Source organism: Mesitornis unicolor, unplaced genomic scaffold (assembly GCF_000695765.1).
Source record: "Mesitornis unicolor isolate BGI_N332 unplaced genomic scaffold, ASM69576v1 scaffold34193, whole genome shotgun sequence".
Classification (NCBI taxonomy): Eukaryota; Metazoa; Chordata; class Aves; order Mesitornithiformes; family Mesitornithidae; genus Mesitornis; species Mesitornis unicolor.
This window is the reverse complement of record NW_010174573.1, coordinates 1-24,242: the sequence shown is the minus strand read 5'-3', so window position 1 is coordinate 24,242 and position 24,242 is coordinate 1. Positions and strand designations below refer to the sequence as shown.

General features: G+C 35.6%; 1 protein-coding gene across 1 annotated transcript; it reads right to left on the bottom strand.

The window, feature by feature from the left end:
- Window positions 1–819: 819 nt before the first annotated feature.
- SLC38A11 (solute carrier family 38, member 11) lies at window positions 820–21,860 on the bottom strand. Its single transcript, XM_010181093.1, has 11 exons — window positions 21,749–21,860; window positions 21,253–21,327; window positions 18,861–18,995; window positions 17,160–17,225; window positions 15,624–15,730; window positions 15,068–15,147; window positions 8,212–8,282; window positions 7,114–7,275; window positions 5,278–5,390; window positions 4,490–4,621; window positions 820–1,065 (listed from the first exon to the last, which is right to left on the bottom strand). The coding sequence occupies exons 2-11, from the start codon at window positions 21,311–21,313 to the stop codon at window positions 820–822; spliced, it is 1,173 nt and encodes a 390-aa protein (XP_010179395.1). The 5' UTR covers window positions 21,314–21,327; window positions 21,749–21,860.
- Between the last annotated feature and the right edge of the window lie 2,382 nt (window positions 21,861–24,242).

Here is a 24,242-nt window from a genome sequence, read left to right as displayed (position 1 = left end):
TGGCATATAGCAATGTCTCAATCCAGTTTCAGAAATAATAATTAGGGTTACAAATACGAGCTGTGTTTGTTATGCACGTTATTTTCTTCTCTGTCAATCTTGAAATTTTTATGAAGACCATCTACTTGAATCTTTTCAAATTCCACTGCGTGAATTTATTCATGCAAAGTCTTTTAATTAAAGACCACAAATTGTAACAGTTACAGTTGAATTGTATCAGTTACAGTTCAGCCAGAATACAAAATTGCCGTTGACTCAAAAGCCAGGGATGCTTTCAGCACTAAAAGATAGTTATTGCAAAATCAAAGATATCATTAATAGGGGTCTTTCAAGTTAACAGCAGAAGTTTAATACACAGAGAGAGACCCAGACATACTTTATTTTCAGGACTTAAAAAAAACGCCAACCATGCTATAGTGTGCTAATAAATTTATATGAAAATATTACAAAACAAAATGACAGCAATGAAATATGGGAAATGTTTACATTCCTAAGCATTTCATTTATAGCTTTTAAACAGTATTGTAGACTAAGCATGCACTAAAATGCATCCTTTTTGATAGGTTTGCAAGTTATTCAAGTAATGTCTACTGAAAAACACCTCTGAGAATTTCTGTTTCAGCAGCTAAAATTTAAGTCTTGTCTGGAAAAGGATGGCAGCATAAAACCAGGTATGTAAATACAGTTATAAAATTTAAAATTCTTAGTGCATTAAAAAAAACCAAACCCATAAAAGCTCTTTGTTCCACCCTCCTTTAAACTGGCATGTATGGCTTGCTGCGAGATATACCTGATCTAGTCTGGAGACTGGCATGCTACCTACGGTGGAAGTGTACTGCTGGGAAAAGAAGCATTGCTAGGGAAGCAGTAGAACATTTCTTTTCCATGGCTACATTCCTGGGGATGCAGGATAGTCAAAACAAAACCAACTGTCATCACTAGCACACCGACAGCAAGAATCAGGCAGGATATGAGGTTATCTGAGTGGTTCCATCGCTCTTTAGACAGCCTTAGATAACACGCTGTTGGGATGATAAAAACAAGAGGGGTAGCACTCAGAACTCCCTGTGTGTGGGAAACAACAATAGAAAAAAACCCTTATAAGCATGTATATTTAGATGTGAAGAACAAAACCCTAAATTTTTAAAGAGTCATGATCCGATTTGTGCAACAGTAAAGCCAGAGAATAGAGGTCTTTTCCAATGTTGCTATATGGAAAACTCTCTTTTCAAAGTCACAAATAACCTGCAAAAATGTCTGCAAAACTATTTTAAACAATTTAGATTTATTTAAATGCTCTTTCTTTGGAGATACAGAGTAATATTTTATGTTGCAAATACTATTAAATCTGATTACTAGAAGTTTCTCAGCTTCAGAAGTATAGTAAAAGTCCAAACATAATAGTTCTGCAATACTGTAACTAACTTAAATATTTAAGATCATTCCATGTAGAATGATACATTAAAAAACAAAAAAGCGGAGACATCATGTAGTAGTTCAAAGAATTCTGATAAATGTCTACATTTATGATCTGATTTAGATTGACTTCCCTGTGAAAGAAAGCAAAGCTCCTTTTGAGAGAGCAGAACCCCTCCTCCTACTAAAAATTTAGCTAGTCTTTAAATGTTCTCTTAGATAGGGACCATTAGATAGTAAAACCATTGCAGATTAACATATGAGTTACAAGCCAAAAGAAAGCATTTTTATGTAGATATTTTGAACATTTACTTTGTCACATACTTAACAAACACTATGTTTCAACTTAATTATGGTAAGGTAGTAATACACCTTATCTTTGCATCACTGTTCATACAAACTTTTGTATATTTTTATGGTATAATCTGTTAGCAGTGAACAGTATAGGCATCAAAAACAGGCGCACACACACAAAGTAGCTTCTTCATAAAAAATGGGAATCAAGTATGTGAAGCAACACAAATCAGCATCCCAGTAAAAGATTTGCACAGCAAAATCCTTGGACCCTTGACTCTTGTATGACTGAATGGTTTCCCTGGGGAATTACCACAGGGCAAACACAATAGCTTGTGTTTTGTTTTAAAACCAGAAAGCAGGGAAGAAGTGAGCAGAGTCAGAGAAACCACAGCATATGCCATTTGTGGTGAAGAGCCAAAAGACAGCTCTTCTGCTGGACAAAAAGCCTGCAGATCATCTTTCTTTCAAATGTTAAGACTCTGCCTATTCATTTTTCTCTACTGGTGATATCAAGACTGAAAAATCTTTCTAAGCACAATTATTACATCCAATAAATATGTACAGCTGTATTGTCAAACTCTCTCTTAAAAAGGAAAATACAAAAAGAACATAAAATCAACACAAAATGAGCTGCTCGCTCAAATGCCTGGCTATCAACTCCTATTTGTAACTGAATCAAGCTATTAGCCTGCTTGAGTAATTGCTTAGTCCTTTCTGAGTAAAGATATTACATTGATGGAATGCTAGCTTTTGAGGGATTATTTTCAAACCATTTCATTCCAAATAGGAATGACACATGTTTATTCATGCTAGAAAGACTCACTGTCAGTCTCCAGTGTAAGTTTGTTCTTATCATATTACACCATATGATAAATCTAAAGCACATACATATATAGACATCTATGGGCACACATAGTTAATTAGGCTCATTGTACCAGTATTCAGATATTTGGCCAGAATAGGCATGTGTGTATGCATGCACACATTTAAATACTTTATTGGTGCATTTTCTGCACTTGTAATGTAAAAACAGAGGGGGGAAAAAAAGATGGAAGAGAAATTACCAACAGATGCCACGAATGAGAAATTTTAATGGAAACATGCATCCTGACCAAATCAAAAGAAATATTGCTTATTTTGAGCTAGTTATAATTCGGAAATGATTAACTGAGAAGAAACTATAGATAGCTTATCTGAATATTCAGACCTGTTCTATAATACTAGTGCAAGCATGACCTGCTAAATCACTGCTACAAAGTCATTCATTACTGCTCAGTTAGCAGATAAACTGCACTATGGATCAGAACAGCGTACACATATCATAATGTACATACAAGCAGATGTATCAACAACTCCATCCATTTCTTTTCATCAGTTTTAGGTAAGCATGCAATATGTGGCTTGAAGTTGTCAGTGAATGCATGGACAGGGACATGAGCCAATTCTGAAATATTTCTATAGGGAAACAAAAGCTGCCCTTAAAAAGTTTTCTCCACCTTCTAACTTTTATAGCCTGGTGTATGATATTTCCACATCTGATTTATTTATTAAAAATAGCTGACCTGAATTTGAAGGTAAACTCTTAAGACAATGCTTATCATAAATGTAGATCAGATTTATTATTTTTAATGTCTCCTTTGATTAAATGTACATTCTGTGCCGAAATGCACTGACTTCATCTGATAAGCTTACTTTGCTGACTAGTAGTTTAAGACTCCAGTAGATTAAATGGCAGTTTCAGACAACCAAAAAAGTTGTGTAAATGTGTTAAAACTGGTTCAGGTCAAGAAGCATCTTGCTTGGCCTGCCTGCTAAGTTCCATCTCTGCTAAGAGGCGATACCAGAAACAGGAATGTTTACTAGCAAACAAAGCACTTTCCTCCTAAAAACCATACACACAGGTTATGAAATAACTCAGTATTGCTCCCTGTTAAGCAGAGGAAAATTCCAGTTACTATCTCTGTGGCCTCTCTCTTACACACACACACTTTTTCTTGCTCTTTCTCTCTCTCTCTCTCACACACACACACACACCCCTCTTTGGTTTTTGCCCCTTTGGCACAAGGCAGTCAGTAGGATCTGCCCCACTGTTTAGTAATCTGCCGACTTAATTAAAAGCAAGGATTAGAGAAAGAAATCATAGAATCATAGAATGGTTTATGTTGGAAGGGACTTTAAAGCTCATCCAGTCCAACCCCTGCCAGGGCAGGGACACCTCCCACCAGACCAGGTTGCCCAAAGCCCCATCCAACCTGGCCTTGAACACTGCCAGGGAGGGGGCATCCACAGCTTCCCTGGGCAACCTGGGCCAGTGTCTCACCACCCTCACAGTAAAGAATTTCTTTCTAATATTCAGTCTAAATCTACCTTCTTCCTGTTTAAAACCATTCCCCCTCATTCTATCACTACCTGCTCTTGTAAAAAGTCCCTCCTCGGTTTTTCTATAGGACCCCTTCAGGAACTGGAAGACTGCAATAATATACTTAGGATGAGTATTGTAGTGAATTCCACTGCAGTTTAAATACATCTGGTAAGCCACAGCCACTTGCCGTATATGCAGAATTGTTCTAAAAGCCCTCCCAAACCATATGAACTTTACTTTCTGAATTTGTTTTCTCTTTTAATTAACCAATTAAAGCAGATAATAATTCCCTTTTTCCTACTAAAATTTCTCTGTTGAATTACATAAGATTTTTAGTAGAGCTGTAGATTTTTCAGAGTTTTGTTTTATTAAAAAGTGATTTATTAAATAAAAAGAGTATATAGGTTCACTTACATTCAGCTCTAAAACTATTCCAAGGCAATCATACACTAATGACACACCAGTCGCCACAGCAATGATTACTACTGTCACAACAATATGGAAAACTGTTGAGAGGTTCCCACGGAAAAACACATTGGCAACCACCTGAAACAGAATCAAAATTTTAAAGCTTCATTTTGCTCTTTATGTTAACAAACAGCTTATTTCAAATCTTGTAACCTTAGGAAACTCAAAGAATGGGTGACTGAACTTTACTTATCTCGCTTCAAGAAAGCATCTTCATCTGCTTCCAGTAATAACTCATAACATTAAACATTATTAAAATTGCAGAAAACATGCAAGTTATACCTATATATAACTTAGTTATACCTGCACAATTTAGGGTATACTTACTTTCTTCTCAATTGACCACTACGGAATACAAACCACTTAAAATTATTTATTGAACGGATTGATTTCCTAGATGGAGATAGTTTCACAAAGCAAAACTAGTGAGCATGATAAATATGATGGTTTTGGTTATTCTCAACATAACAACAACAGTGACATTTATGCCAAACTTCAAATTTTAAGCAGTCCTGATATTATTAAGTAATTATTAATATAACATTGGATAATATTATAATAAATGTAATTCAACGTTATATTGCCAGAATCCAAACAGTACAACTAGTACCTCATACTCATTGCATGCAGCAGGATAGGACATGCTGATATTTATTACAGATCAACCATTGACTTCGGCTGCAATATGTATTAATAATGTGAGAATATTATTAATATATATCAACATTTCTTACCTCTCTGGTCACAAAACATTCAAGGGGGAAGGTCAGAATTACAGTAACTCCGTAACAAAACCTTCCAAACGTAGCAAGGTTGTCATCTCTACAGTAGTTTTCAAATATATCTCCTGAGGAATAGCAAAACATTAGTTAGTGTCAACTTCGTGTTATTTGTCTATTTGCAAACTGAAGTGTACGTTACTGGAGTTGCTGGAGTAACTGAAACTTTCTGATCTCCTCTCCTGATGCATATCAAGAAACTGTAGTTACAGTCACAAATTACATCCAGAATGAACTTTCACCCTATTCTGCTAGTAGCACTGTTTTTATTTCAAGTAGCATTGTCTTTCAAAAATATTTTAACATATACATGCTAGAGTTTGTCATCTGTTACCTTCCCCTTAGCCCAGATTTTGTACAAGATGCTGGTGTTTGTTTAAATAAATTACAAACTCAGAAGAAAGCTTGTATATACAAGAAAAATTTCCTTTAAAAATGTAATTCCTAGAACAACAACAATTATGCAAGGAAGACCAGGGAGTTACCTCTGGCGAACTGCATTTCCCTGAAAGTATCTAATCATAGCTGGTAAGCTGCAGGGAAAAATTTCCAATATTCTGACCCTGCAAGGCCATTATAAACATATGGATTATTACTTAGCAAATCTTCTTATACAACAAAAGCATTGCTAGAGAATTCAAATCATCATCTTGCTTAGTGTTAACCACAGAGAATCTGAAATAATGATTTCTGAGGCACAAGACGCTGTGAGACAGTGATCAGATTATCTACCAGGACTTTTCTAACCCATTACTATACTGTCTTATGATTTACTACTTTTAGAATGACAGCAGCACTGAAGAAGCAACAAGGTGTACTTTAGAGAAAACAGCCAAAGCAGGTTTAGACGGAGGAGCCAGAAGGTAGGATGGAACCGGCTTACAATAGAGTCATACACTGAAGGGTAGCTGCAGTCAGAGCTTTCTATACCTGAAATACCTCAGGCAGTTTGCACTTAGTCTAGCTACAGTTGCATCTAGGACAGTGAGTTATACTGCATAAACAGCACTGGATGCAGGAAAAAAGGAGGACAGATCAACCAGTAACCACTCTCCTACAGTTCCTCTGCTCTCAACTACATGCTGCTGCTCATCAGGAAATGAAAAAGCTTGGAAGTCTTCTGTAATTTGGAACAGTACTATTATATGACAGAAAATCTACTTGCTTATGAAATATGTATTTTTCCTGAAGAAGCTAATGCACTTAACAAATTTATGCCTTGTTCTGCTGAAAGCACCTCTTCCACTTCAACAAGATGATGTTAAATAGTATGATGTATAGACGTATATTCATATACACACAAAGGTGACAGTAGGATTATTTACAGCAGAAGGGCTGTTGTAAAGATAGGAAATATCTCTAAGTCAGGGCTAGGATGCTTTATTAGCACACACAGAAAAGATATAAGAGAATGCACAGAAATGTATGCCAGGCACCCTGTTGAAAAATCAAGGCAATTTTTGTTTTTGCTTCTCTCTGCCAGCGGATCATGTGGGTAAAATACAGATGTTTAGAAGTCAGAAGTATTTTGATTATGGAAGTATTCAAAGGGGCCTTTCACTTGTGAGGCTTATACTTGGCGATCTGGTACCCATTAGCATGTAGCTTACATCTCTGTATCGTCTTCTGGTTGTTGAGTAACTACATGGAAGGTCCTAACTATTTCTGTCCAAACATAGTATGATTTCGGCATTTTTGCAGTCACTAAGATATTAACAGCAAAAGTCAGATAGAAAGGCGGAAATGTAAGGATTACAGCAAGCATCAAAATTGAGGGATCGAGCAGTTTACCTTCTGTGTATCCTGTAAAAGTCATATAACCACATGCAGCGAACGCTACACTGATAAAAACAGCAAGTGAGACAGACACATGTGTGACTCGAGACCAGTTCTTTAATGTGGGTTCTTCCAGAGACCCATATATTAAAAAGCTGTTATGGTTGCAGATGAATGCTGAAACACACATAAGTTAAAGCAAATGTATGAATTCATGCATATGTGCATATAAAATGAAATTATGGAATGTATATTCCAAGGTAGGAAAGACACAGTACGGTTTGAATCCACTCATTACTAAATACAAACATTAATCCTGCAATAAGTGGCAAAGATAAATGGCTTGAACTTTTACTTACTCATTTGATCTGATGAAGGTTTATATTCATCCTGAGATTATTCTGGTTACATTACCCTAAAATATCACACCATTTCCCACCCTCTCCACATCCACCCCTATTTCTTCTTCCCGCTCTTCTTTTGCTGAAGAGCCCAACAGCAGTTTTGAGATTTTTTTTAAATCCACAGAGCCATTTGTTACTTTCAGACTTCATAGGACTTCCATTTTAGGCAGCAGCCAGCACTGAGAGGCCTCAGATTATCACAGCATTAACAAGAAGTAATACACCAGAGATCCTTCAGGCGTGAAAAGATTTTTAGAATCAGGATAATGGAGGCGAGTTGAGACTTGCCTGAATGGTTCATTGTGAGAAATGGGAAGCAACAGGCACTCTCTAGCAAACATATGCATTGTAGTTTACGATGCTTCTGTTAGAGGTTATACAAGAAAATGCAGAACAATCACAGCCTCCTCAGTTTATCAATTAGATTAACTCCATACATGCAGGCGTTTTAAGATGACCAGAACAGTTGAACTGGATTCATGTGCCACATCACTGTCTCTGCTACAGTGGCAAGAGCCTCCAGGACCAGATGGGCCATAGATGAAGATAGTGTCTTAAACCATAACAATTAAGTTCATTTTCATCTGTTTCTAAACCAAATTAACAGGAATATTAAAAAAATTACAATTAATAATATGCGATTTCTAGGTCCAAAATATTAAATAATTTTTGTGTTGTTTTGAAAATACAAAAAAAAGAAATTACCTACCAAATGACATCATCCCAACAGCTTGTACTGCATTTGGTTTTGCAAATATCCACGCATTTTCTGATTTGGGTCTAAAACAGATATTTGTTTTAATACTTTATCCTCTTTTCAACTATCAGTTATTAAAAACAATTTAAAATGTTATGCCACAATACAGAACTGGTAGTCACATCTCCAGAACTCTCTGAAGTAGGCCACAATGTTCATCAACAGTAAGTTGAAATTGGGGACATACCCTTCACACCTCCCTTGTTTCGATTAAAGTATTTCTGTAATCAGTTTTTACAGCCAAAAATGTCAGCCTGTTTCAGTGACCAGCTTTGTAAACAAACTCTTCAAATCATCATATACCAAGAAACAGGGAAGTTAAAAGCTGTTACTGATTCTGACTGAGGTTATCTCAACCCAGAATCTCTTCTGACTATTTAGAGGCAATTTCTTTCTTTGATTTTGCACATATAATCCATGCAGTCTAGAGAGAATTTCTTTCCTAGGCTACAAATCAAATGAAGCAGTTCGTCTTTGTTCACACCTGTTCCAACTATTCCTCCTATAAAGGGATTCTGCTAGTCCCCAGAGGAGTGATAAAATTTATTATAAGAGGTTATATGGAGACTATTACAGTAAGGCAAGAATGTAATATCCCCACACCTGCTCCTCTAAGATATGCCAACAATTTTGTACCTGTGGTAATCGTGATTCTTAGAGGAGGACCACAGAAAAAAGATGTTGCTGTTTCCCATTTCAGAACTCATATCTTACTATTTCTTGAGATCTCAAAGAGTCAATCCTTCCTTTCCTATATTAAAAAAACAGACTTAGCATCTAATGCACATGCAGGTCAGACCTAGAGCACCTTTTCAGCTCTTAAACTGTGGTTACTAAGCTTAACTTTGAAGAAAACAGAACCTAAGCATCAAAAACAAGTTCAGTTTCTTGTCCTTAGAGGCAGTATATTGTCTTGCCTACTGTGATGTACTGCTTCTAGTCCTAACCAGCTGAATATGGCCCTCCCAAACCATTCTCAGACTAAGCATGGAAATGTAATAAATACTATGGATGAAATAGAGATATCGGGCATTTGTCTTGTGAAACAGGAGTTCCGACCCACTATAGCTACTGTACTTCCTTACATAGAATAATCTCCCTTAACTCAATGCCACTCATTTCAAACCACTAAAGATGTCTGTGGACAATCCATATTCATAATTTCAAACATATAATTTTTCAGGAAAACGTTTGCATCTGATTAAAAAAAAAAAAATCAATAATATTCCGAAATAAATAAAAATAAATAAAGTTAACATTACAACTGTTCCATTTCATAACCTCTAGAGGTCAGCTTTGATACCAAGTATACTGAATGAAAATTTGTTTTATTATACTTGAACAACAGAATCTGTAACAGTTTTCTTACACCTTCTCTATTAATAATTTACACTTGGATTATTTAATACACTATAAATAAAAATATTTTAAAATGCACAGAAATAAAGAATGTTTTTGTCTGAAACACATTTAATGTCTATGAAAAGGGTACATCCTGTGCAACCATATAGCTATATTATAAGTTCCTTTAAATAGGGATTTAATAAAATGGAATGTAGAAAGCATGTGAATTTCAGTTGAAACACTTTTAATAAAGTGGCTAAATAATAAATTAAAAAATTAATCACAGGAGGCAGTTTTTTCCCCCGCACAGTGTTAGCTTATGCACCTGCAATATGCAACAGACAAAATATAGCTTTGCTTTCTGGATGAATGACAAATAAGATTGGGAGTATTATTTGGGGGGAAAAAATCCAAAAGTAAAATATCCTGCTTATTTAGCAGCATAAGAAGATAAATTACTTCCATTCTAGCTGCAGAATGGAGGAAGAATGTCAGATCCATGATTTGAACGCTACCAGCGGATTGCAACGTGATACAATGCACGCTGGTACAGATGACATGTGCAACAGCACATGACACTTTCTTACAGTATGGCATAGACCGCTGCATGTGTTTTGAAAAACATTTTCATGCCTTAGGAATACAGTGGTCTCACACAATTGTGATACTGAAACTAAGAACTGAAAGCAACACAGTAAGAGATTTCATTTCTGAGCACTTAGAAGTGAGTCAACAGCACTAGAGTTCTGACCACATCAACAGCAAATCACTATCCAAGTCCAGTCTGCAGGACATACAGACTTATGTCAAGCTCCTTGGAAAAAGACTGCAGGTGACACGAAATTGTCTACATAAAACAAAATTTCAGACTGGGAAAGAGAAAATTGTGTCAGGAAACAGCAGTTGTTAGTTATGGACAAGTCATGTAGTGAATAACCACTTAAAGTTTCTCAGAAGACAAAGGGCACCTAATGGAGATATCAAGTGTCAAGGTAAACATACACACATTCATATAAAAATAAACATGTGTGTTTGTGTAGGCAGATGCATACATTAGCAGAGTCTATCACAAGAATACCCAGTAACACTATCTGCTTCAATCCTGCTGCTGCTTTTCAAGATGGATTTTGGTTTTTTGGGGTTTTTTTTTTGAGAAAGACCTTTGTTCTGACCAGTTTGATCTACATTCTTGTTAGGAATTGTTAGAGGAAGACTTAAACTGCTGCTTATACAGGAATAGCAGTAGCTGAAAATATCCATGAATTACAAAACCAGATATGTTACTGCTCCTCACTCAGTGTATAAAAACACAGGCTATGCCTGCACGAACAAAGTTTTTTCATGCTGGAGAAGAAGCAGTAGTTAGATGAAACTCAATGGGAGTTAATGGAAGAAATACATTGGTGATACTAAATGCATTTGTTGAGCGCTGTTCTATCATAAGTTGTAGAAGTTGTAACACAAAGTGAAAGCTGAGAGGTAATGTAACTGTGAGTTTTGGAACAAAAATAATAAAAGACAGAATGAAAAGACATTCCAAGGAAGATCCCAGACAGGAAAAATTCTCAGCCTAAAGTAAGACAACAGCACGGCAGACTGACAATTAGAACTGTCCGTAGGAAGGTAGTGAAGCCTAGCAATGGAGAAAGCCTAGCGATTAAGAAAATAAGACTCTGTTCAGTCTTCAGAATACTTAAGGGAAAGTATAGCACAATAAACATACTAGTGAGCTCAAAAAAGCTTTGAAAATAGTAATTTTTATCTACAGAAGAACAGGGGAAAATGAAAAGAACAAATGACCCAGGCAAAGCTTAAGACCTAAGAGGGTAAAAGGCATTTCACATCCAGATCATGAATATGAGTTGGACAAATTAGCTTGGCAGTCTCAAACAGCAATCTTCTACTTCTTATAAAACAATTACAGTATAATATTCCTTATCCTAAGATCCACACTATGCAAAAATATTTTCTGTCACTTATATAGAAATGCTGTCAAATATAATACAGCAGCAGAGTGCATCTGAAGCAAAACATCTTTAAGGAGGGCAAGAGAAACATACATCCCTGATCTCAACCTAGCTTGCAAGTATGGAACACTGACTGAAAAAAACAAAAGTTAAATTTCTAAAGAAGCAGCAAAGTCATAAGCTACGTGGACTTCCATTGTTTTGGATTGAAGATTAGGTACAAACCACTAAGTTTAGGTGCAAACTGGCAGTTACCAAAATAATCTAGGAGCACATGGCAGATCAATTCACATTTAATTCAATAATTTAGACATTTAGGAAACTAATTGTAAAATTTCAATTCAGTTATATTCTAAACTATGTAAAATAACTTTTTAGTTTTCATTTAGATTTTAAAAGTTTAAAGATACTGAAAAAGTTAATAGGTGCTGAATATAACTTCAATCAATGTAATGGAAAGAAAATGAGTAATGCTCACATCAGCCTTAAATTTTCTATTAATCAAAGTCATCTTGATTGTTAGAGAACACAGACAAGGCAAAGCTGTATGTCATCCTCACTTAGTTACAGCTGCTTTAACTCCTCTTTCTTCCCTAATGAACTACTTAGCAGTTCTGTAAATACATGGTAGCTTAAGTTTTATGTTTAACATTTTTTCAACACACATTAAAGTTTATCTTTGCTTACTGTTGGGTTATTTACATGAAGAATAAACTTTCTACTTTCAAGTTCTTTTCCTGAACACTTGGTGTTTCATCTCTGTGATTAGCTGCCAGTTGAGTAATTCTCACATCCTATTTATGTGCAGCAGATGCTCTTGAAGTTTTTCCTAGAGCTTTATGTATTATGCAGACACTGACATCATGGCATTCTTTCCGAAAGAACACCAAATTAAAATGATCCATCTTTATAAGCTACACTTTTTACAGCAATGAATGTTAGTTTCAGCTTTCAACCATGAAGTTATTTTATGCAGTATTAACATATTGCACATTTACAGTTTGAGATAATTCTAACCCATTGTTTTTGATCACAATAAAAAAACTCCCCAGCTATAAGCAGGTGTAAGTAAAGAACATATCATCAAAATGTATTTTTACCCAACATCTTAAACTATTGAGAGTAAACTCTGGGTCCAGAACATTGGCTTTTACCTGCAGGTCCGTTATATCCTTCAGGTATCAGTAGTCATATGGATGATACTAACCAAAAAAAGAAGTACCTCAGTTTCATATTTGTCATAAGAGGAAGTAAATTAAACAAAATAATCCCTCATCATAAATACATTGAGAAGGAAGTGCTTAGTGCTTTTTTAAGACTCAAGGCATGTTCACAATGTCATGCTGTGTTCCAAAGAGGCAAACATCAAACTACGTTACATAAACAGAAGAATGGCAATCCCCAAAAGATAAAGATGAAAGGGACCTCAAGACATTGTGCATGCAAGATACATTAATCTTTCTTCTCTGCTCCTCAATGGGAATACCACAGCTGCGGGGGCACCACAATATCACTTTAATACGCAGAGGACTTAAGACAGTAATTGAGAATCATCAGTAGCACAGGAAATGACAAGAGGAACACTAAAGGAACTGTATTTGTTTAGTCTATAGACAGGATCACTAAAGGAGGACAAGTTACAGCTCTTTACTGGTGTTTCTTAAGCATTTGGAGAAGATCAGTTTCCACAGAACCACTGTATTTAGGCCAAGAAGCAGTCAACACGAACTAAAGTAAGAGAGACATATGATATACATTTAAGAAGAAGTCACACAAAAAAGCTAGTTTAGAACTGGAATGGGAAATCATGGAATTGCCAAGAATCAGTTCTGCCGTGTAACAAAGGTAGGGATGAAATAGTCTCTCTTGGCTTCATCAAGCCTTTATTTAGGATTGTGCACATTCTTTTCCTATATGACACATCTGAGGACTGTTTCATAATCATGATTTTTTAAAATCTCTCTGAAAACTTAAACTTCTATTTTACTTGAATAAGGATTCACAGTAAATGCGATATTTGTTTCACTTGTTATAATACTACGATAGGACCCATATTGAAATATATTAGTGTTCTTTTAAAAAGGAAATAGCACACCAATATACCATTAACAGAATGAGAGAGGGTTCTAATAATTAAACTATATGTCTACTTTGATCTGTAAAATACAAATAGTAAAAATAGACATTGATTGAATGTTTGTGAGGCAAAAAAAATAAGTCTAAGTTTATCAATTTGGTAGATGCATTTTTGAAAACAAGAAGAGTAAAGGCAAAAATGGAGGTCTCTAAAGAATTAAAAAGTAAAACTTCAAGAATCAAACCCCAGCATTACTTATTTTAAGAAAAAAATAAAGTCATGCATCCTATTTCAGTGCATGACAACTTTTGAGAAGTGTTACCACAGTAACAAGGTCATAAGTAACCATTATATATAGCCTCTTCCTTTTTTGACAGGGACTTTTGAGCTGACCCTTTCAAATACCCCACTAACACACAGCATGAAAAACATGCTACAGAAATATAGTGGGGGGGGGAAGTCCCACACTGTTCTGAGTGCATCAGTTTATGGATGAAAGACAACATAATCTGGTACAACTTTAGAAACTGCTCTTCTAGCCATGTTCCTGGCATTGAACATGAATGCTCTGCAATTAACACACGTTATCACAGCAGTAAGACAAATGAGCAATTATGCGTAACTGCTGAAAAAATCATGGTGGGAGAATCCACTTCTTACAGAAACTTTAAGAATTACTATATAAAACTATTCCAGTAAATAAAAAAAAACACATTCAGAAATCAAGTTTGTCATCTTTATATCTTCACATTTAAAGGAGGGGGGAAAAGGCAGATAATAGAGTCATAACACTTCCATGCAATATAATCATAGAAATAATGCAACAACACACATTCATATGTCCTAAATTGTCTAGAACACTCCAGTGTCCAACGTTAACTACTGCTTTCAGAGTATGAGTGCTGGAAGAGTTATGCACACTTATATTGGTTTTTTCTCAAATAACAGATTAAAATTTTTATTTTTGCATTCTCTTTATTATTTTCATTAATCGTATTCAATTTTTGTTATGGAATCATTATATTAACCAAAAAATAATTATTCCTCAGCTATCTATGTTAAGATTGTAAATATAGGCTATCTGACAATAATGGACAAAATTAAAGATTTCTCAAATGACAGAAAACCTCACATGTTCATTCAGGAGCCACCTGCTATTAGCCATATCACCCGCAATTTTCAACAAATCTGTCATTTTTTTGAGACTTTTTCTAAATTTACTAATATGCAATAGAAAAAATAAGGATAAAGTATGTTTTAGCAGTTCATTTTGTGTTACTGTAAGTACAGATTTATTTTTTTAATTATCTGTCTCTCCCAAAACAGCCATGTTCCAAAATGATGCAGATATATGCAATAGTGAATTAAGAGAATATATATAAACAAAAATGCATTTTGTGGCAAGTGTAAGAATACTCACACTTGTGGACTGAATGTTACTGTTCTCACCATCACAATAATCAGGATGACAATGGTTAAAATCAGAGAAATAAGAGATACCTGTAAAGGTAAAAATACAAAGTCAGTCAGTAAGCAGCATAATACACTGGGGCTTTTTTGAAGAATAACTAACAACCAAGTAAACTTCTAAATATCACACATCAAATATTTATGTAACTAGCCAATTGCAACTATTTGTCTAATTTTAAGTGATATTCTCATTTTAAACATTTTTAATCAAAGTGCTCAGCATTTGAAGATCAGGCCTATATCACCCAGTGCTTTACAAGCTTTATAAATCTCCCAGCGGTAGATGGAAAAATTTCAGCAATTCATATGGACTCCAAAGTTTTGCTTAAACTATTAAAAATTTTCCGATACTTCTTGGGACTGAAGACAGTCTAAAATTCTAAAATATTTAACATGCCTTGGACAGATGTAATTGAGTTCAAATACATGAAGTTACAACTGGCAGTTACTTTATAATACATACATACAGAAAAGTAAACCAAAAAACAACCGTTATTATAATTTACCTTTCCCAGTTTCGTTATGTCTCGATATAAAGTTATAGGCAAGGTAAAGATGATAGTAGTAAGAAGAATTATGAAGTGACGGTCAGTAAGCACAGTATCTGGTGCAACTAAAGCAAGAAAGAAAATAATTTATTTCTCTAGAAGAGATTAGTTACATTTGAAAGGCTAGGAGTAACAAATTCTGATGTTGACCAGCCTTTTATCCCCTTTATTCAAGCTAAGTAACACTGAAATAAAGACTAGACATTAACTAACCTCGAGGAAACTATACACAGCATGTGCATAATCACAAGAATTCTGCAAACTCAAATCAAATGCATAACATAGGATATATTATACCAAACTTGGGAAGTCTGGCATTCCTCCATATAGGGTAGTATTAACTTCTTCCACCATGTCTGGGTCAATGTTGGCAAACTGCAAGTAAAACATTCTACTACTTCTTTCTTCCATTGCTCTTCCAGATTTTTTGACACTGTGTGTTGTCATCAGTTACTGTGCTGTTGAAGATAAGGAACGGTCCTAAAATAGGTGAATTTTGAGGTTTCTTTTGAACACCTCCTTTCTTGCTGTCAGCTGTCTTCCACTTGCAAAATACAGATTACCATGTGAAGGCAACAATAATGTTTTAATATTCCCTGCAATCAGTGGAATTTATTTGTACAACTGGTGGGTTTTTTTTCAAGCCATTGACAAAGTAAAATAAAAACACATCTCAGTTTCAGTCAGGCTACCTTAAATCGTGGGCTTGCATGAAAGTTTGCTGAATAATTGTGGCTGTAAAGTGACTGGCAACTGACATGGGAAGTCTGTGTTCAGTTCCCTCTGTTCTTTGGGAGCATATAATGCTTGCCCACCTCTTTCCAGGCAAGCATTCTACCAGTGAGGTGGCAAAATGTGCCATGCTGGGGGTTCTTCCAATTACAGAAGTCATATTGTATGTAAATTATTAGATATTCACTGTTACTATCAACCTGATCAGGTATTCACAGAACAGCAGATCGTGACAGTTAAAAATGCGTCTGCACCTTGCAGGCGTCACCTGCTGAAAATTATAGTCCTCCTGTGGAAATCAAACAGTTCATACAAATACTAATTTTCACTTGATTGCAGACATGTTCTTTCTAGTTTAATTTGCCAGTGAAGAATATTTTAACTTAGCTGGCTTTGTGCTAAAGTAGATGGCAAACATGCACACAGATTGCTCCACTAATTCTGCTGTGAAAATTTGGAGCAGAGGAAGGGGAACAAGCGCATGAGTTTAAAAGCTGAAAATGTCATGCCTGGTTTTACAGTGAATATCTAAGAGAACTGAAAGTTACTTATGCAGTTCATGACCATTACAAATATGCTTAAGTAAACATTAAATTACTTACAAGTCATCCAGAACTATTCACTAATTAAAGTGCAGATTCAGTACTCAGATGCTCATTATAGGAAATATATAAAAGAGACGACAAAATATGATGACCCTGTAAATATACCACTGCAGAAAACTCCTCCTATTTGCTTAGTATTTAATTAAATTCACCTTACCTCCAGGAATTATCTGAAAAACTTTAGTCAAAGTGTCTCCTGTTATTATGTTGTAACTGATCATAGCTTAAAGAAAATAAATTTTTTTGTTAGTACCAGTCAAATATTAAATATTTGAGAAACATTTAATACACATATTTTGTAGACTTCAGGATTATATGCCACTATCCCTCCTGTATGAATTCTGGCTAGCACCAACAAGTTCTAAATTTCAAGTTTAAAAATAAAATTCTTTAATTCTTCCTCTTATTTCTTTTTTTAAAGAGGTACAATCTAATCAAGAACCCAGTCTGATAAGCAAGGCCATTGTGGTGATTTACCGTATAAACTTACTTCAGAAGAGGGGGAAAAAAGGCTTTTAAAAATAATTTGTTTCTTTGTCAGTTTATTTTCAAATTCTTGTTTTGATTTAGTAAATTTCCTGTGGTAGTCTAATAGTCAGTCCTGCAATTAAATGTACAGGACTTCCTATCTCATGTAAAAAGTTAGCAAAATCTTTAAACCAGAAAGAGGAGAAAATAAACAAAAATATCAGATATGGACTTCCATTCCTTCCCATAATTAACAAGAACTGTGGCCTTATTTATATTCTACACTAGAAGTTGGTATATGTGTGCAGGCCTGTGTATACGTACACACAAAATACATTTATATACTCATATGTTCTTCACCGTTTAGACAGCAAACATACATGCATTGACCTTAACTAATGCATAAATATTCACCGTTGTGAAAGTGTAAGTCATCAATAACACTTAGAAATAAATTCAAGCACATACATATGCATAAATAGTTCCATGGCAAGGACCAAGATCTTTACAATTCTTTTCCATATTGTCTATGAAGTAGTAAGTTTTAAGCCAACACGCATAACATTGTGGCCTGCAGTAACTTGACTCCCTTAAAAATCTCAGCTACCTCTAAGAAATTCAGGCTGGTTATTCCCAAAGTAGGAATTTTGATCTGGGTCTCCGTGTTCACAGAGTCAAGACTCAGGTCTCCACCTCTTGCAGCCATGTGTAAAAATATCAAGCTTATTCAAGACTTGATTTAATGATGTTACTACTGTAGGGGACAGATTCAGAAGATCACTTTATTTTAATCTTCTGGTCTAATTAATTCCTGCCCAGATTATACCTGCTTGTTCTTTTACTATTTATTATCCAAAGGGATCGTGGCTGCCCCATTTCCTAGTATCTCAATGGGTATGAGGCTGACTTAATGCTTTTGAAGACCAATGACAATGCATAATATCCAAGCAGGAGCTGATCAGTGGTTTCTCCAGTGACAGTAATAGTACATCTTTGTGAAAAATAGTAATTCAATATACTCCTAAAGTCATATTTTCCTTTTGTTACAAGCACATTAAATCTGTGCTGTTACTCATTCTAGAACAGAATCCCTTCTTTGCTATTTCTCATAGCTACTTTTTTACAGTCACTAACTTTTAAGTGTGTGATCATGAATTTCTCTACTACCACATTTCAGTTTATTTCTATTATTCTGGGCCTCCAATTCATTGAATTCTTCCTCAGTCATTCTTCAGAACACACCAAGAAATTCTAAATTATTTTATAGGAGAGAGACATATATAGCATATTCTTTACGAAGTCCTTAATATTTAAACAGTGAAAGAATGAGGTAATGTGAAAAAGCTTCATATTTATAAAACTTAAACATTTATATTTTCTGTAAACTTACCAATAAATGGATATAAAAATTGAAGAGTTGAAAGAATTAGATAACCTACAAGACCATATGTTTTTCTGACAAGCTCTTGATAGGTGTTGGTATTGGAAAGGTTTCCTCCTTTGATCAGTAATATAATGGAATAATCTGTTAAAATACAACATTACTGTTAAAGAGACAACTTGTGGTTGATTACTGCTCATCTTCTTCACTCCTTAAAAAAAACCCAAATCAACTCTGTAAAAAGGAAAAGAGTGGCACTGGGAAGAGCAGGGATGAGAAATCTCAAAGAATCTCAATCCAGCCACAACCAGGAGTTATAGGCTCATACAGGAGGGAAATTCCAGCCTTCTTGATTAGGGGCAGCAGAAATAGACTAATTTTCATTGGTTTCCACTATGATCAAAGAGAAGAAGAACTCTCACAAGCACCAAAAAGGGAAAATTCAGTTAATAATGCAGAGGATTCCTGAATAGATGAAGAATCTTCTTATGTTCTGAAAGGAGATAAAATGCAAGGGCTGCCTCTGTCATCGTGCTAGAACTCTCAATCACTTTACTCAGCTATTTATCTGAGTTTGTGAAGGATAAAGGATATGGTTAGTATTTTGTATCTTCTCCATTGTTTACAACAAAAATACTATAAACATTTTTATTAGATACTTCAAAAATAAAACACACTCAACGTGATTTATCTGGAAAACCTGAAGCAATGTGCCTCAAGACAGAGCTCATATTACAGGCAGAACTACTCCCAGACTGAACTTCAACTTTTTTTGAAGAACAGTTTGAAATATTGCTGTTATGTCAAGCTATGCTTCAGTATTCATTTGAGCACCATAGGATTTTCCAGTCCAGATTAGTTACAGCACAAAATTTATTACCTTAGTGCAGATGTCTTGACAGATAGTAGCTAGACCTCATCTATTCCTCATCTGGCTTTCACTTAGCTTGTAATCTATGCTGTGATTGGAACAGTTCCTTTCCATGAACAGTATTGGTGTTTATTATCTCCTAGGAACGACTAAAATTATGAAATTTTCAGTCTTTACAATGGAGATTTCTACCATTTGTTAACATGAAAGGCAATCCAGAGATTCTCATGAACATGGACAATTCTTATGCCCATGCTGTAATTGGGAGCAGATAAAAGCAAAGATACAGAAGAGTTCATTATCAATTATGTTGCATTCTGAGCTGATCTTGTGCAAGAAACTTTAAGTCCTTGTAGCAAGGACTCTTAGACTCACAAAACTTGGAAAAGACTTATCATTAAATGGCATAAACTTGTATTTGTCTGTCAATCTAGGACTACACCTAGTATAGTTAAAAACTTCCTCCAAAACAAAATACAATGAGAATTGCTAAATAACAGCTATTCACCAATTACTCAGTTAAAAATATGGAAAATAAATGCTAATTTTACATAATTAGCTTGTACTTTAAAAGCTACAAGTTGAAAAGTCGTAACTATAGTTACAATTTGTTTGCACAAGATATATTGAGCCACACATTTAACATAACAAAATTCTGAGGTTAATGCACAGGTTCTGGGCCTATGGATATAAAGCCTTCAAAATACTTAGAAATGCAAAGGACAAATAGGATTTCCTACAGAAAAGTAACTGAAATTTCTGAGTTATGTTTATTATATGATTTCATTAATGTAGTTTTCCATCAGCCATAGAGAAAATTATTCATTCCTAAGGAACATATTCCTTATGTTATATTGCTCTCCAGGCAAACATTGATCATCTATGTAGATCCTTAAATGATATTTTAAGCAATGAAAGGCATCAACAGTTGCTCAGCATATGGGTAATGGAATTGGTGCCATTCATGTTGACTTGGTTTGTTGTTTTAAGATTGAAGACTGTGTGGATGCAAAATTCTCCTTTGACGCCAATGGATTTACTTATGTCTAAGTTTATTTACCATGCAATTTCAGAACTTGTGCCTTTTTGAAGGTAAATCCATTTTTTGATGAATTATATTTAAATAAAATATTCAAAATCATAGTACAACCAAAGGTTTTCATTCTGTGGTATATTTTAAAAAGTGATATACAACCCACTCAAGGATCAGCCTGTTAATTAGAGTAAAAACAGTGGACTGAACCAAGTGATTACGAGGCACAAACAAGAGCTATTCTTCCAAATGTCGCCCTGACCTAGTCTAAGAAACAAGGCTTTACGAAAATAAAATGCACACAAAAAGCAGCTTTATGTGTTGTACAGTACGATTCTCTACTTTTACTAATCTGCTCAAGGGATTAGTGAGGTAAGGAAAAAAATTGTCCGTTATATTATCATAGATATACTTCTTTAACGTATCAGTAAGATCAAGATCAGCTACATGTTGCAAGATTAATTCTTACTTTACAACAGAAACTGCTTTAAGAGTACCTGTGATATAGGCAACCCCAAATAAAAGCAGTACTCCTAGTGGAAAACCAGCTTCCTTCATTGAATATGGCAACCCTGTAAATGAGAAAAGGAAAGATTCTGTAAGAAATTTTCCAAATACTTTTCTTGTGATGACCAAAATAAAGAAATATTCAGATTTTAAAAAACGCTATCAATCTCCCACATTGGACCAATATGCTTAATAACCTCAGAAAGATCTCAGTGGACCAAGTGTTGCCTGGGTCTGAACTTCAGTCAGCACCTGCCCAAACCAGTTCTCTCTGGTCATTATGGCAAAGAGGCTGTAGGGTACTTATCACAGTGAGACATGATCTTAGCTGACATTTCTTCATTTTTTATAGTAAGCGTATAAAAATAGCAAAATATCTTTAGGAAGAGCAGCAGAAGGTAAGATGACAGTGTTATTCTCCAAACTGGACAGTCATACACATATAAACAAGGCTGAACACAGAATAGAGAAGAAAAGTATACTTACCTATAATGCCTGATCCTATGATAGAGTTGATAATGTTAAATCCAGCTGATGCCAGATCACTGTTTCCTCCTTTATTCCTGGGCTTACAAACAAGGGCTGTTTGGTCATCTGTTTCTACCTATTTCAGTAAGACAACGATAACATTATACATGAGAAAAATAGGTGAGAACAAGAATTTTACACATAGTCTATTCAACATAAAAAACTTGTCATAGGCTCAGATTTGCAGAGGTATTTTGATAACTAAATCCCATTTTTTTCAGTGAGAAATCAAAGGGGCATTAGGCATCTAATTCCTGTATAAGTCTGACGAATAATCTTCCATAATTAATTCTTCTCTGAAATACAGTAAGTGGAAGGACAGAAATTTACATAAACTCAGAGGTAGGCTCTTAAACAAAGAGCCTTTTAGTCATGTTTTAAAGGCAGAAATGTGAATGGAGTATTTTTTAAAATATTCTGGCTAATACGACTGGTCAGTAAAAATAGGTCCCCGAATCAGGGGATTGAAATAAATTTCAAGAGTTAGTAGTAAAGCACCACCATTTGAAGCTGCTCCAATTCAAGGTTTCAGCCAGCATTTCAAATATTTCTGCGTCATCCACTGGTTTAGTTCATTATGAACAGTTAATGACACTATAAAATTGGCTAGTCCCAGAAAGTTTCTGTGGGAAGGTCTGGTACAAACCAAAGTCCAAAACACAGTTTGTAGCCAGTAGCTTCAAAAATTAAAATTCTTATCTTCAAAAAGCATTTCCTCACAAGCATGCAGTGGTCCTCTCCACAAATCACCACTCTATCAGAGAACATTTTAGAGTTATTCATTAGGAGGCCAGTATTTCATATGAAGTTGTGTCATTCAGAATTCATTTTTCTGAAAAAAATGCCTACCTGTGTTCTACAAAAGGAAAACATTGTGTACTTATCATGGAAACAAACCCACTACTTCATGGATGCAGGAGCCCATTTAAAATGCGTAACAGGTAGTACAAACTCTAATTGTACGTTGTCACTAATAATCCTGGAAAAAAAAAATAATTACAGATAACTCTAAGTCATCTGTAGATAGTGGTATAAGCTGGCAAGTGTAAGTGTGCCTCAAGGAGGGCTACGTATTTACATGGAACCTTTAATCGTTAAGCAGTATTAACATAAGAAGAGTAATACTGGCTCAGATCAAAGGCCAGTATAGCCTGGTATCCCATTTATGACAGTGGCCATGGAAGACATCTAGAAAAGAGTCTAAACATGAAACTGAGATAATTAGTAAATAACCTTCCTGTCCCAACTTTCATCAGTTTGCATATCCCAGACTTCCTGAAGCAGATAAATTCTCAGTGCATCACATCCCTTAATGGTTTGCTCCTTGAATATGCCCTTTTCTTGAAGACATGCATATTTTTTAGCATTTGCAACATCACGTGGCAATGAATGAAGTACTTAATTATATATCATATGAAGAGACAGGTAATCTTCTTTGTTCTGGATCTATCATTAAATATTTCCACTTGGTATCCCAAAAGATTTCGCATCATCACAGACAAACCAACCATTGTTTCCTACTTATCTCCTCCGTATCACATGCAGTTATATAAGTAACATTCTTGCTTAGCTGTTTCTCATCTAGACTCAGAGGTGCTACATTTTGTTTCACCACTGATTCGAGCAGCAGAAGCATCACTGTCATTCTCTCCTAAAATTTTAATGTTCTCTGCTACTTACAGCACAGTACACATGAAATTGCACTGAACCAGAACATCCCAGTTGCCCCTTTTTCAGTTGTTACAAGCAAATGAACACAACGTGCATAGCACAGATCAAAGACTTTGTCATGAACTCTCATTCCTTCCCCACATGGAAGGGACACATTTGAATTGGCAAGAAGGACGAGAAAGGGCAACAGCAATTTTGACACAGGTGAAATAGTTCCTGTGTGAAGACTCTTGAAGGTGCACTTGGATGCAGATGGGGTAGGAATGCCTGCTGGGAGGCGTGCCAGCGAGCCATGCAGCGTGGAGGGCTGCAGAAGAGGTGGACTGGAGGTGTTTGCCTCTCCCAGGGATTTGGCTGTAGGGCAAGAAGATAGTCAGAGCCACCCACTATCATACTGATGGTGGCGGGGCCCACCTGGACATAGGGTGCTCAAGTTCTGGTCGTCAACTGGACTGAATTTTCCTACCTCACAAGACTAAGTCCCCTCAGACTACAATTTTTTCCCTGCACAGTACCTACGAGTCTTTCTTTCCTTCTTTCTCATACAAATTAGGGGGAAACTGAACAGATACTAAAAAGCTGTAGCTGCTGTCAGCTTGTCAGCACAGCCGGGGAGCCGGGCTGAAGCACCGACCCTCTCGGGACGCTTCCCTCAGCCGGTCGCTACGAAGCCCGTCAAAACCGTCCGCGGCGCCCCTCAAACGCTCACACCCCCACGCTCTCCCAACGCCCCGCGATGACGGGCCGAGGAAAGTTAACTCAGGTGAACGCTAGTGGTCTT